The sequence below is a fragment of the Corella eumyota genome, chromosome 4 (assembly GCF_963082875.1).
Source record: "Corella eumyota chromosome 4, kaCorEumy4.1, whole genome shotgun sequence".
Classification (NCBI taxonomy): Eukaryota; Metazoa; Chordata; class Ascidiacea; order Phlebobranchia; family Corellidae; genus Corella; species Corella eumyota.
In genome coordinates this window covers 7269379-7283393 of record NC_137493.1, presented here as the reverse complement: position 1 = coordinate 7283393, position 14015 = coordinate 7269379, and the positions used below count along the sequence as shown (strand labels likewise).

Genomic DNA, 14015 nt, shown 5'->3' with positions numbered 1-14015 from the left:
AATTGTGCTTTGTGTAACAATGCCACCACCCTTCTTTAAATGACGCACAACAAAAGGGGCCAATCCTTACATTGTACTTTAACCCGATTATGGCTTAGTATTAACTTTGTTGCCATAGTAAAACATCTTATTAACATTGTGTTTATGATAAATCATTTGTATTGGCGAAAGTTGACAAATATTAGAATTTTTTGTATTACCAATAGATCTCCCTAGTTTATTAATTAAATTTTGTTGGGACATTTTTAAATAGGTTTTAAGTTAGCAGTGGCCATGCAACAAATTTATGATAAGATTTACCTAAAGTCTTTTGACTCATGTATATTATTAATTTCGGTATTTTTGCTACTGGTATATTTATTAGCATATATTTATATTGTTTACAACACTATTATATTACACCAAAACTAAGCATTATAAGTATACATAATTTTAAAAGGTTACATGTTGTTTAACAAAAGGTCATATTATATTACACCAAAACTAAGCATTATAAGTATACATAATTTTAAAAGTTTACATGTTGTTTAACAAAAGGTTAAACTAAATTACTAGCAACAAAATCTACATTAATAGTTTTTATTCACAAAAACTTGTTGTTTGCTTATTTTTCCACTCCTCAAGGGCGACCTGATATTGGTTGTAAGTTTCTTTCCAAGCCTGCACAAGTGTTCCGTATTCGCCAGCACAACGCGATGTGCCACTAGGTTGAAGTAAGGAGTCGACGGATCCAATTAAAAGCGAGTCTGCACAACATTAGTTCAGTGTTACTTTAAAATGTTTTATTAAACTTTTCACAGTTCGAATATCTGACATACCGTCTTACCTATGTACCACCTAATTTAACTGGCATTCTCCTACTAGCTTATTTATTATTTTAGCAATTAACCATTGGTTTCTTTGTTTTACTTACTCAAATCTCCGGCTTTGTAATTGCAAACATCGCTCGCAGAGAAAATTCTCAATTCTCTATTTTGGACAGCATAGACAAAATTCTCAATCGATTGAATATCTGATATCAAAAGTAAAGTTATTAAACCTTAAAAGTATTTTAGTAATCCTTACAATTTCACAAACAAACAGAATCCACAGTAAAATTACATTAAGTATTTACAACGTTAGATATTAAGCAGTTTATATCCTAAACCTACTAATATCTCCAGTAAAGATGACAGTCGCGTAAGTGCAAGATCCAACAGCGTTTACAGAATTTAGGAAAATTTGTTCATAGTTGATACCACTCAACTGTACGAGTTCATTTTTTAAATCGTCTCTGAAAAAAACCTAATGTCAATATTGTTTACGACAACTATATAGCCTTTCAATACTTACAATATAAATTGAGACGGTGTGGGGAATCGTATTACAACTGGGCGACTGGTTGCTGTTTTAACGAAAACAAGTTTTGAGCATGCTATAATCACCTTGTCCGATTTTCTACGAATCACAATCACCTTTCCAGCAACTGTGAAAAAATTTTAATTTGAAAAATAGTTATTTAAATGACAGTTAGTGCCCCAAAATTGAAGCATAAGTTATATATTGAATCATTTTTTAAGCGTAAAAAGAAATAGTTTACCACTGTTTGGATAATATAGGGAGAAGCGAAGTATCTGACGTCGTATTATTAACTGCAAATCATTAGTTGGTGATTTTGCACTCCTTGATGTCTGTGGGCTACGTGAAGAGCCAGATGATCCACCTGGAGACATTGCATCAGGTCTTCCTGTTTGACGCGCAGTTCCTGGCCCTCCTGGAGACATTGAACCAGGGGTTCCTGTATCTCGTGCAGTTCCTGGTCCCCCTGGAGACATTGAGCCAGGTCTTCCTGTATCTCGTGCAGTTTTTGGTCCTCCTAGAGACATTGAGCCAGGTCTTCCTGTATCTCGTGCAGTTCCTGGTCCTCCTGGAGACATTGAGCCAGGTCTTCCTGTATCTCGTGCAGTTCTTGGTCCTGCTGAAGACATTGAGCCAGGTCTTCCTGTATCTCGTGCAGTTCCTGGTCCTCCTGAAGACATTGAACCAGGGGTTCCTGTATCTCGTGCAATTTCTGGTCCTCCTGGAGACGTTGAGCCAGGTCTTCCTGTATCTCGTGCAGTTCCTGGTCCTCCTGGAGACATTGAACCAGGTCTTCCTGTATCTCGTGCAGTTCCTGTTCGTTTTGGAGACGCTGAACCAGGTCTTCCTGTATCTCGTGCAGTTCCTGGTCCTCCTGGAGACATTGAACCAGGGGTTCCAGTATCTCGTGCAGTTCCTGGTCCCCCTGGAGACATTGAGCCAGGTCTTCCTGTATCTCGTGCAGTTCCTGGTCCTCCTGGAGACATTGAACCAGGTCTTTCTGTATCTCGTGCAGTTCCTGGTCCTGCTGAAGACATTGAGCCAGGTCTTCCTGTATCTCGTGCAGTTCCTAGTCGTCCTGGAGACATTGAACCAGGTCTTCCTGTATCTCGTGCAGTTCCTGTTCGTTTTGGAGACGCTGAACCAGGTCTTTCTGTATCTCGTGCAGTTCCTGGTCCTCCTGGAGACATTAAACCAGGGGTTCCTGTATCTCGTGCAGTTCCTGGTCCTCCTGGAGACGTTGAGCCAGGTCTTCCTGTATCTCGTACAGTTCCTGGTCCTCCTGGAGACATTGAACCAGGTCTTCCTGTATCTCGTGCAGTTCCTGTTCGTTTTGGAGACGCTGAACCAGGTCTTTTTGTATCTCGTGCAGTTCCTGGTCCTCCTGGAGACATTGAACCAGGGGTTCCTGTATCTCGTGCAGTTCCTGGTTTCCCTGGAGACATTGAGCCAGTTCTTTCTGTATCTCGTGCAGTTCCTGGTTCTCCTGGAGACATTGAGCCAGGTCTTCCTGTATCTCGTGCAGTTTCTGGTCCTCCTGGAGACATTGAGCCAGGTCTTCCTGTATCTCGTGCAGTTCCTAGTCCTCCTGGAGACATTGAGCCAGGTCTTCCTGTATCTCGTGCAGTTCCTGGTCCTCCTAAAGACATGGAACCAGGACTTCCTGTATCTCGTGCAGTTCCTGGTCCTCCTGGAGACATCGAACCAGGTTTTCCTGTATCTTGTGCAGTTCCTGGTCCTCCTGGAGACATTAAGCTAGGTCCTTGTGCCGTTTTCGGTCCAGGTTCTAATGGCGTTACATTTGGACTTTTTGGTGATTCAGAGTATTCCGAACTCATAGATTCAATATATCTGTTGGTACAAAAACATTAGCAATATGTATATACTTACTTCAAACATTATCAGAATCTAATGGCTGGTTTGTTACATAAAGAATTGGAGTTACCCTGTAAAATCAATATCACAGTCTCCATTTAGACAAGGTACCGCATCGGAGATGCCTTGATAGCAATTACATGATCTCGCGTCCCTAGTGCTGTTTAAAACAGCAAACTCTAGTTCAACTCCCTGTTAAGAAGGATGCATTTTACGTAATGTAATAAAATTTATTTTTAAACTAGTAAAATTTAAACAAGTTTTTAAAGGAGGTGTTTATAGTTACACAATTTGGTTCTCAAATTTATTTAATATATTCTTTAAAAAAACATTTTTTTGTTAATGTTTTGTTATATTATTAAAAAATAGACTTATGTAAAAATTAAAAGGTTTATATATAGATTGTGGGCTTGAATGTTGGTTTAAATTAATCAAACCTAGTACCTACGTAAAATTTTCTTGCTTTAAAGGTAATATTAAAAAAGTGAGTGTTGTTTACTTTATAAATAGGGTTATGCTGAAGTGATATTTCAAGATCGACATATGGGTTGATGCCAATGTTTCCATATTGAGTAAGACTAATTTCGCCGTATATACCTTGCGTGAATGTCGCACTTGCCTTTAACTCAACTGTAAAAAAATGTCTTATTATTCTTTTTTAATTTTTTTTTTAAATTGTTTTTTTTTTATTTATTTTTTTAAATATTGGGTTTCTAGCGATTTTTTAATATTAAAAAAAAATCTTTACTTCTTTAGTGTTTTTAGTTTACTTACATGTCTGTATGGGGTCTCCATTTTGAAGAAATGTGGTTGTTAACCCAAAACTGAAAATACTTAACAAACAAATTAAAAACAGCATTGCAATGTCTGAATTAATTATAACAGTATTGCCTAAAATCGTAAAAAATTACTAAAGTTGTGCTGAAATAAATATTTTTATTTTTTCGATCGATTTTATGAAACTTATTTTTCTGCAATAATTTTGGCGACTGTTTTTAGTCTTTCAGGTTAAACGTTTTATTACAAACAATTCTTTTTCGTTTTTTTTTACCCTTTTTTTGCAAATCTATAAAAGGTCAACCCTGCTTACGCAACGCTAATTGAAATTCCATGTATAATATATCTAAATAAAAAACAGCTTAAGTATATTGCGTAGACGTACCTTTTTTTAACTGTTTTTCTAAACGTTTTTTTGTAAATAAAAATTTTTCTTTTATCCAAAGTTTTTGCGGGTTTGCTAAATATAAGATCACGTTAAGCGTGCATTCAACGCACGCCTCTGACGTCAGGTTAGGGTTAAGGCGGGGCTTAACTTAGCCTATGATGGGGTTAATTGGAGCGTAATGCGTGGGAGTAAATTATTATTGCTTTAAAGGGCAATTTTTTTTAAATGGCGTGCGTCCTATAATAGGATAACATGTGTGACTTGGTATCAATTAGATGATATTTTACGTTTCGTTGAAGTGTTTTTTGCGTTAAATAATGTTTAAGTTTATCATCAATTAAATTGTTGTTATTTTTTCTAAACCTTTCAGAAGCAAATTTCGAACGCAGTTTGTTTGCGCTCTAATTGAATTATTTCAAGTTTAACATTAAACTTTTATCAAAACAAAATAAATACTTATTAAACTGTATATACATTTACCCGCCCTGGTACTTATAAATATCTTAGTTTTTTGTTTGTTAAATGTTAATTCAAATTTTAAAGAAGTTCATTACCCCATAAGGCGAAATAAAACACCTAAAGCTAATTGCAGATTATGTATTATTAAATTATTGCGTTGTAGTACGTACTAAGTCCAATATAATACATCTAAATAATTTGATATTTAGAAGGCCATACTTATAACAAACAACATCAAACAGACAACAATAACTATCTATGAGAACAACAAAAAGGTACCACAACAACAAAAACTAAAAATCTAAGGACAAAACAACATAAAAACTACAGGAAATCCGTCAATGCCGTAATGAAAAAATAGAGATCATCTTTGGTTTATCCGCTTCCTTCAACGTTATCACCGTCAATGATGTCATTGCCCTCTTCGGAGTATTCAGAAAGGAACTCAACGCACTCTTCTTCATCCTCAAAGGTCTCCTCATCAACGTAAGGAGGAGGTTGATTGGTTTGCGGGCACTCTTTCGGGTTGTCGACTTGGTCCATGTACTTATCGAAGTAGATCTTGTAAAGATCGAACATCTCTGTCCATTCGTTCATTTTTTCCTCGTATTTCTCGTACAAGTCATTGGGGTAAGCGTAGTCACCGCTAGTGCCTGGTGGGCCATAGTAAGGGTATCCTCCATTGTAGTTGTAGCCCGGGGCGCCAAAGCCACCGTTGCGGGGAGTGGGTTCGGGAATCGTGGCGTCTACAAAAATAATCACCGTAATAATGTAAATGATTTCTAACACACGCATAAATGGCGTGAAAAAAAACCTGACCATGCCCACTTTTAATTTTTTTTTGTCATCAATTAGTGTTGGCTTACCAATTTTGACCTCTGGGCTTGAGCAAATCTCACTTGGACTATATTTTCCAAGATCATCCCCAATTAAAGCTGTAGCTATTTTTCGGGCCAACTCGGTGTCTATATACAAATATTATAATAACAAAATTAATATAATAACAAAGTTATTATTGTTATTTTAATAACAAAAGTTGTAATGAAAATTTACCAATGAATTACACTTTCACAGCCCAATATAAAGATACTTACGATAGTCCCCCAAAATAGCAATAATTGCCTCGGCACAATCATATTCGTCAAACAAGAAAGTAATTGGTTGAACTTTGCTTGGGCAGATATTGGCTGCCTCTGCGAACTTGTATTTAATGAGAGAGCTGAAAAGTTACTTAAATTAAGGAAAATTTTAATTTTTAATTTGCAGTTTTAATTGTTTATATTTATACTTTTTAACTTAATTTTACTTCAATTTGGTAAGTGGTTTATTATCAACATTATAACTGTTAATGTGTTTTTTAAATAATAGTTTTTTAATACATTATTTTTAACACATTAAAGCCTTTGGAGTAATATTTTTGACTTAAAACTGGAACTCCAGATCCAACTAATAGACTTGTGTTAATTTAATAAATGTCAGACAGTGTAGCATACGTATCAATGAGATCTCCGCCAGAATTATCTCGTGGAAACACAAGTGAAATAATATGAGCATAAGTCGTGTCAACCATTGTAATCGGGGCACAAGCTAACACCTTTCCATCACTTCTCGCTCTGATCACCAATGTTTTTCCAACGGCTGAAAAACAACGTTTAGTAAGTTAGGAATGAAAAAATATTTAGTTAACTTTTTTAACTTTGACATTTTTTGAAATATTAACGTAAGATTATCAAAATTTTTAATAATGACGGCCATTTGCTTACGTGTATCGTAACCGATAAGGCTAAAACGGGATAAAGTCTTGACACTAGAAAATTCAGCAGCAGCTTCGCTTGCAGATCTTCGTTTTCGGCTTTTGCCATTATTGCCATTATTATTTTTGGGAACAGAAGCGGATTTAGGGGAAGAGGCTTTGTCTTGACCGGCATTTTTTCCTTCAGTTGTATCCTCTCCAATTGGAACAGCTGCTGAGTTTGCCGCAGCAATTGCTGCATCTGCGGGATTGGCTTTTCCGTTGTTTCCACCATTTCCACTGTTTCCACTCTTTCCACTGTTTCCGCTGTTTCCACTGTTTCCGCTGTTTCCACTGTTTCCGCTGTTTCCACTGTTTCCGCTGTTTTCACTCTTTCCACTGTTTCCGCTGTTTCCACTGTTTCCGCTGTTTCCACTCTTTCCGCTGTTTCCACTGTTTCCGCTGTTTCCGCTGTTTCCGCTGTTTCCACTGTTTCCAGCATTTGCGGCTGGTTGGGACGGAGAACTTCCTCCACTAGCTGACTTGGCAGCTCCTGCACTGCTGGCTTTTGGTGCACTTGCTGGGATTGCGTCACTAGCCGCTCTACAATTTAACAAGATTTTTCATAACAAACATAGTTGAGTTACCTCAAATGAGTATTAAGTACCGCAAAAAACTTGTAACGTTACCCTGCAATGTCAAAGTCGCAGTCTCCGTCGCAACTTTCCAACTCGGCATCGCCTGTGTAAGAGTTGCATCCAGCAGTATCGTCATAAGGAGTACTAAGCACAGCAAAGTCAAACTCGTTAACCTGGAAATATATAAACCGTTTAAATTAAACTTAGGTCAAGTTTATTTGTGATTTTTTTCAAACAACCTTATGTACCTTATATTTTATCTATATTTATCGTCTACGGCCTGAATAGTAAAAGTCATCTGAACAGCTTAAACCTTTGGTAACTTTAGTTACCGTGATCCAGTTTGCGGTTTTAAATAAATTATATATTATTGATCCATTATCTCAAGCATACGTGTTTCAAACAGTCAGGATTTAGGCAAGGTTTTTAGTTTCGAGATCAAGCGTTCTAATCACCACACCACAATGTCTTTTATACAACCCCAATAAAAATACTTTTAAAATAATGAAGCGCACTTACATTGGCAGTTGTGGCATGTCGTCTCAGATTGACAGCAACATCGACATCACCGAACTTTCCGTCTCTGTTTCGAGTTTGTGTAAATGAAATTGATCCCAACATTCCGTGTGTGAATTTAGCTTCAGCTCTTATTTGAACAACTGCGTAACGTAATGTTGCCTTATTGAATTGTTGGTTCATATGATTAGTTGTTAAAATGACTCGTATCGAAAATAATAATATATGATATGTACAAGAGCTTATAGAAAATTAAATTAACGCATTTTAAACCCATACAATTTTATAAAAAATTAAGCAAAATATCTTCCTTTTTTGGAAGTTTTTATATTTTAAAAATACAAACTTTTTGGTACTGAGCTCCCGACCGCTTTCGAACTTCCACTGGCACTTCTCTTCATTTGATGTTTTGCGGCACCCGCAAACGCATCTCCTAGGATGCAGACGACCAAAAACAACACCTTGTAGTACTTGTAATTCATTTTGAAATTTAAACTTCTTGTATGAACAATATAGATGTACGATTTGGGATTGATTTCAGTGGGATTATATAGGAAAAGCAGACCATTGTACCATGCATTAAAAAGTTCAAGTTAGTTATTAGGTATAGGGTTTTATTTCAAAACAGCACGCGTCATTATAGATTAATTTAATTTTCTGGGGAGCCTTGGCTATATAATTTTAAGCCTTTTTATTGAATTGTGGCACTGTAAGTAATAACTGCACGGCAGCAGCATTACCGCTAAAGCCACGTCAATAATTTTATAATAGCTGGTTCACACGGGTTAAACAAAAGAAAACCTAAGTCATATTTTTCTTCTATGGATGGCTTTAATTTACACCTCGTACAGTGCGTCAATGGGTAATAAACACTTAGATTATTGCGTTAACATACGAATTTTTCTTTTATATAAAACCTTTAAGCTAGGGTGGGAAAATCAAGCCAAGCAATGTGTTAATTAATAATTATTAGTACTTGTCCGTCGCGAAAACTCTTTTACGCAGTCCAGCATATTGTTCAGTTATTAAGAGCAATTTTTTTGATGAATACAATGACGTTAAACAAATTATGAATTTATTTTTATCTGATTTGTTATTGAATACGTAGAAAAGGGTATAGTTTTATTAATATTGTATTGCCATTTTTTTAAATGTACATAGTGCTATGTAAATTTCATACGTATTTTTAAATAAATTGTAATTAAATAAATAAAAGTGATTTAATTTAAGAATTTGTTCAAATTTAAAAAATTTAAAATTTAAAAAAATTATAACACATTCTTAAAGAATTCCTGAATATATATGTTAAAGGTAAACTTATCGCCTAGTTAAGCCTTACTGCCCACGCTAAAATTTGTTTGTTTATAAATTAAGCGTGATGCTACTTTGTAGTTATGCCAACTCATGCCCTTATTAACGGTTTCTACACGTCTCAATTTCAGCAAAAATGCGTTTAAAAGTCGTTGTCGCTTATCGCCTTAAAAATCAGTCGTGCATTTAAATGTTATATTCTGAATCTCGATAAATGCACGCGTTGCTTTGGTTTATAAGAAGGTAAACTTAATAAACAGAAAGTTAAAATATATTGAAAGTTTAGTTGTAATGTAATATTCCTATGTATAAGCTTTCAATTGGAATCAGTGATTTATTTGTTAAAATTATTTTATCCATTTGAATAATATTGTTTTTTTAAATATCTTTGATATTACCTATAATATTTTTACAATTTTTGGGCTTAATTTAGCACACTATTCTTTCCCGCATGATGGCGATATAAAACAATTTTTTCGTTTGCCATCGCCGGCGAGACTTTCTCGTATTTTGACAAGATTTTAGAAATATTGAAATAAACACACTTGTAAACCTAATTTTTTTTTTAAATAAATAACAGTAGTTTTTAGTTAATTGTGTAAATTGCTCCTGTTATCACTTTTACATCAAAAAATTATTTTAAATTGCATATTGTAGTTGGAACATATCCCAAAATAATAGACAACCTTTCGCTCTTAATAATCTTTAGGAAATTGTCGTCTGAATGTCAAATTAGATCATTTTTGCTAAAACCTGTTCCAAAGTGGTTCAACGGAAATCATTTGGTCGGAAATTGGAAATTTCAGAAATTTTAAGTCTGAAAAGGTTGACTTTTTTATTGGAAGGCAAAGATAAGGCGATTGTAGCCATGATGCAATTTGACCCTTACACTTAATTACTTTTTCTTAATGATTATTTTGGTTTCGTGTAGCGGTGACGCACTTATTAAAAAACGTGTAAAAATAATGCAAATCACATTGAAGCATTGCCAGTACATTACGCCCACATATAAATGTTAAACGAATTATTGTATAACTACTCTTTAAATATTGATATGGTTGTTATTATTTTAAAATAACATAAGAAATAACATAACCAAATAAAAACTTTTTTGATGATTTTTGAATAAAATCAGTTGATTGTTAGACATTGTTTAATATTATATACCAAAAATTACACTAAAAATATTAATTAAACTAATGAGGTAATTAAATTAAATCGGAAGTTTTATTTGTAATTGAATAATAACTATGCCAATATTTTCTTTTATTTTGTCACGGAAATTTCCTTACGTTTTCTACCGCCGGATATTTTAATTTTTTTTTATTGCGTAACGTCTTCAGAAATTAAAAATTTTATAAATTAAAAGTTTTTATTTTTATAAGTTAAATAAGAATTAGGGAAATTTTTATGTTTTTTTTTAATTTACATTTCGTGTTTTTGACTGAAACTTTCTTTATTGTTGTTATTAATAGCGGTTACTTAAAATACATAATTTCTTAAAGAAACACGAACAAACATTTTAAAAAAATACAAAAATTCCATTGTTTTGTGATTATCCTGGTTTTAAATAGAATTAAATAGAATGTAAAGAATTTGACTAAATTGTTTTAGTCAAATATCGGATATTGATTTTTATTACATTTCTTTAAAAAACTTAAATACACAAAGGATTAACATATTACATCAAGAAGTTCTTAATGCCATTTTTATTACATTTGAAGTGAATTGACGTAAAACTTAAAATTTGCTCTCATAATTGTTTTAAGTATATGTTCATTATAAGGTCAAATCAATTAAATGCATTTTATCACACAACACAAAACATTAAAAACGCAATTTACACACTTTAAAAATTTAAAATATTTTTGGTCAAATTTATTGTTTTAATTTTTTGCAAATGCGACGAAATATTTTATGTGTAAAATTTTATGAGTGACTAATATGTGTTTAACGACGATCAATCGTTGATCTAACTTAAATGTTAAGTTGTAACCCTAAATATTGTTTCTAGTAAGTTTTTTTTTAAGTATCATCAAATTTTCCAAACACAAATTTGAAAATTATTTACAACACAAAGTTTTAAAAAGTTTGACTTTTAAATTAAATGAATCAAGCATGATATTATCTTAAAAATTTAAATATTTATGGCCTTTTAAATATAAAATATTACTGTTTTCTAATTAATATACCACAAATAATTGTTCAAGGAATAACAACTTTTGAATATTTTTAAAACGTTACCAATAATCGTTTTTCTAATAAATATAAACACTGAGTATAAAAATGTGTTTATACTTAACTCTAAACATTGTGACTTCCTCTTTCCGTACATGTTCCTTTTCGTAGCTAAAATCTAAGCAAAATGCTCCTGTTTTTTGTTTTGACTTTAAATTGTTGTTTGTTATGATTAAGATTTTTAATTTTAGATTATATGGAAATTGGTAGCGCCAAAGTTATTAAAATTAGTTGCCTATAAAATCATAAAGGAAGTATTGAATTAAGTTGTTTTCTTACAGCAATTAATAATCTAATGTTAAAAGTATGGTAATCTATGCTTAATTCTAAACATTTTTATCCAGGAGTGTTTGGTCTAGTGGCTAATAAATAGTTTAAGCATGATAACGTGTAAATTTTTGTTATTTTATGTAATGTTTGGTGGTTGATATGACGTTGAGATTTGTTATACTTAGCGCATTAACATATTTGGTGTTTTGGTACTGCGACAGTTAAATAGCAGTTCAACTTACACTGAACCAATAAAATCTCTTCTTATAATTTACTCCAAACAATTGTTTTGAGATTAATATTTTTGAAAATTATAATTAAGATCAAATGTTGTTACTCAAAACGTTGCATGACCCTTTCATGGAATTAAAATAAAAATTAACCCGAGTTGCTATTTTATGTTAGCTCTTATATAAAATAAAAAATAACAGTTCTTATAACTGTTATAATAAAAATATTGCGGTATTGCCAAAAGGCTTTTTAATAAAGTTGGATTAAAAACGCTGAATCGCTCGTTTTACGATTGAGGTTTAAAGTAGTCTATATAAGTCTACGTGAAAGAACTTTAAAATCTCGTTCGTTAAACTTTTTTGTTGTTTTCGACAAAAACACATTTTTACTTGTAAAGTTAATGAATCATGTTCCTGGTTTTTCCTCTTAAGTTTTCGGTTTTGAAAACCAAAGGTTTGGGGTTTTATTCGAAAAACAATACCGTCAAACCGTTAAATTTAGGTTATTAAACTCAGAAAAAATACATTCCTTAAATAATAAAAATGCTATGGTAGGTTTTTTACGCATTAGTAATATTAGCAAAAAAATATATAAGAAATACTACAATAATGCGGTTGGGAAAAATAACACAAAAAATAAAATTAAAAAATCATTTTATTAATTTTAGTGCGAAATTCTTGAACCAATTGCTGTGATTAAGCAATATATTAGTAAAACACGTTGTTGTCATTTTCTTCGAATTTTAGCATTTCAATAAAAGTCGAACGAGCCACGTGACTTTTGGGAAAAAATTTATTCGTTTTAAAATCGCGTCATTAGATATATTTTTGGAGGCTATTACGTTTAATTTCGTTTTCCCACACATTAAAAATCGTTGCATTTTGCACGGCACAAAGTCGCACTTGTCACATTATTGCACTACAAACACGTTTATCAAAGCCACCCACTTAATCAACAAACACTCATTACACAAAATATGCGAGAAAATTTTGACCGACGTGACCATTAAAGGCATGCGGCGTTCGAGCACTTTGTAATTGCGCTTAATTATCACGTGGTTAGGCACGGAGGCGTCAGTTAAAAAATGTTCTTTTTGTTTTGCTGGTAATTAGAGTTTATGGCGCAATAGGTATATTTGTAAAAGAGATTTATAAATGATTTAAGCTTTAGGTTTCTAACGAAAAAAAGATGGCTTTAAGACAAAAGATAACGCCTCCTTTTTATATTGGATAAAACTCTTTGTTAATACTTATATATCAATCTACTCAGCTATTTGTATCTTATTATAAACTCATGAAATTCCAGGGTAAATTCATTATATAACAATGATTTGTCAATAAACTGGTAATACTAGATTATTATACACATCGATTGTGGAATTAATTTAAGTTAAAAATAGAAAATTTATAATTAAAAAGTGGACAACCCCATATGTAAAAATAACTAAGGTTTTTTGAAAATTTAAGAACAATAAATAATAAACTAATACAATTTTAAGTGGTGATCGGCGTAGACATTTTTACATATATATACTAATATGTAAATAACGTCGCAATATACTAAGTACATACACTGTTAAGGCTATAAACAATAGCGTTTTTGACCAGGAATTTAACCTTACTAATGTGTACACCTTTAATGGTTTTTGGCTTTGCTTACGCATTAGTGAAACTAATTAAAGAACATGTTACTATTTTGTAGCCAACTTACGCTTAATTTGTAGGAAGTAAACGTACATCCAATAAATATTGACGTCATGAAAAGTTACCGCTAATTAAGACAACAAAATTTTGTGAAACTTTTTTGCAGATTTTTTTTATTAAAAATTTCCGGTCTTGGCACTTTTGTTTAAAGTGATATATTTAAATAATGGAATTTTATACATCGTCTATGCATATTAGGCATAACTGATTATTTTTATTAATATAGGGGTGGTCTATATTTACTCGTATAGTTATAACCTTAAAAACATATTTCTTTTAAGACAGATTTATTATAATTGCAGAAATTTTATCGCGTAATGCCATCGTAAAAATATGAAAATTACGTAATATATTTTATATACTGTTACAGTTCTTCTTAAACGCAGCGTGTAATAGTTTGGTGATTTGTTAAAGTAATTTGCATGGCTGTCATCCATATAGCAATAAGTGCGTCACCACTACACGAAAAGTAATAATGATTAAACAAAGCAGAGTAATTAAGAAGAAGAGCGGTCAAATAAAATTTGCTGGGTCATTAG

The 14015-nt window shown here is 32.7% G+C and overlaps 2 protein-coding genes across 2 annotated transcripts; both read right to left on the bottom strand.

Annotated features, from left to right (window-relative positions):
* Window positions 1–346: 346 nt before the first annotated feature.
* On the bottom strand, window positions 347–4129 carry LOC145749703 (uncharacterized). Its single transcript, XM_082565536.1, has 8 exons — window positions 3988–4129; window positions 3713–3843; window positions 3284–3405; window positions 1580–3189; window positions 1333–1465; window positions 1152–1273; window positions 914–1012; window positions 347–746 (listed from the first exon to the last, which is right to left on the bottom strand). The coding sequence occupies exons 1-8, from the start codon at window positions 4070–4072 to the stop codon at window positions 580–582; spliced, it is 2469 nt and encodes an 822-aa protein (XP_082421662.1). The 5' UTR covers window positions 4073–4129; the 3' UTR covers window positions 347–579.
* A 912-nt stretch (window positions 4130–5041) lies between these two features.
* Window positions 5042–8205, bottom strand: LOC145750718 (uncharacterized). Its single transcript, XM_082566803.1, has 8 exons — window positions 8070–8205; window positions 7727–7866; window positions 7259–7380; window positions 6601–7172; window positions 6331–6475; window positions 5932–6056; window positions 5704–5802; window positions 5042–5583 (listed from the first exon to the last, which is right to left on the bottom strand). Exons 1-8 carry the CDS (start codon window positions 8203–8205, stop codon window positions 5213–5215), a joined length of 1710 nt encoding a protein of 569 aa, XP_082422929.1. The 3' UTR covers window positions 5042–5212.
* Between the last annotated feature and the right edge of the window lie 5810 nt (window positions 8206–14015).

Excerpts from the sequence above, each read along its gene's own strand:
- LOC145750718 (XM_082566803.1), bottom strand. The coding sequence starts at position 8,205 with ATGAATTACAAGTACTACAAGGTGTTGTTTTTGGTCGTCTGCATCCTA. Across the intron at positions 7,867-8,069 it reads CGGGAGCTCAGTACCAAAAA|TTGTTCAAATAAGAGCTGAA; the intron begins GTTTGTATTTTT and ends TACGTTACGCAG. Across the intron at positions 6,057-6,330 it reads GGCGGAGATCTCATTGATAC|CTCTCTCATTAAATACAAGT; the intron begins GTATGCTACACT and ends GTAACTTTTCAG.
- LOC145749703 (XM_082565536.1), bottom strand. The coding sequence starts at position 4,072 with ATGCTGTTTTTAATTTGTTTGTTAAGTATTTTCAGTTTTGGGTTAACA. Across the intron at positions 3,406-3,712 it reads AGCATAACCCTATTTATAAA|GGAGTTGAACTAGAGTTTGC; the intron begins GTAAACAACACT and ends CCTTCTTAACAG. Across the intron at positions 1,466-1,579 it reads CCTATATTATCCAAACAGTG|TTGCTGGAAAGGTGATTGTG; the intron begins GTAAACTATTTC and ends ATTTTTTCACAG.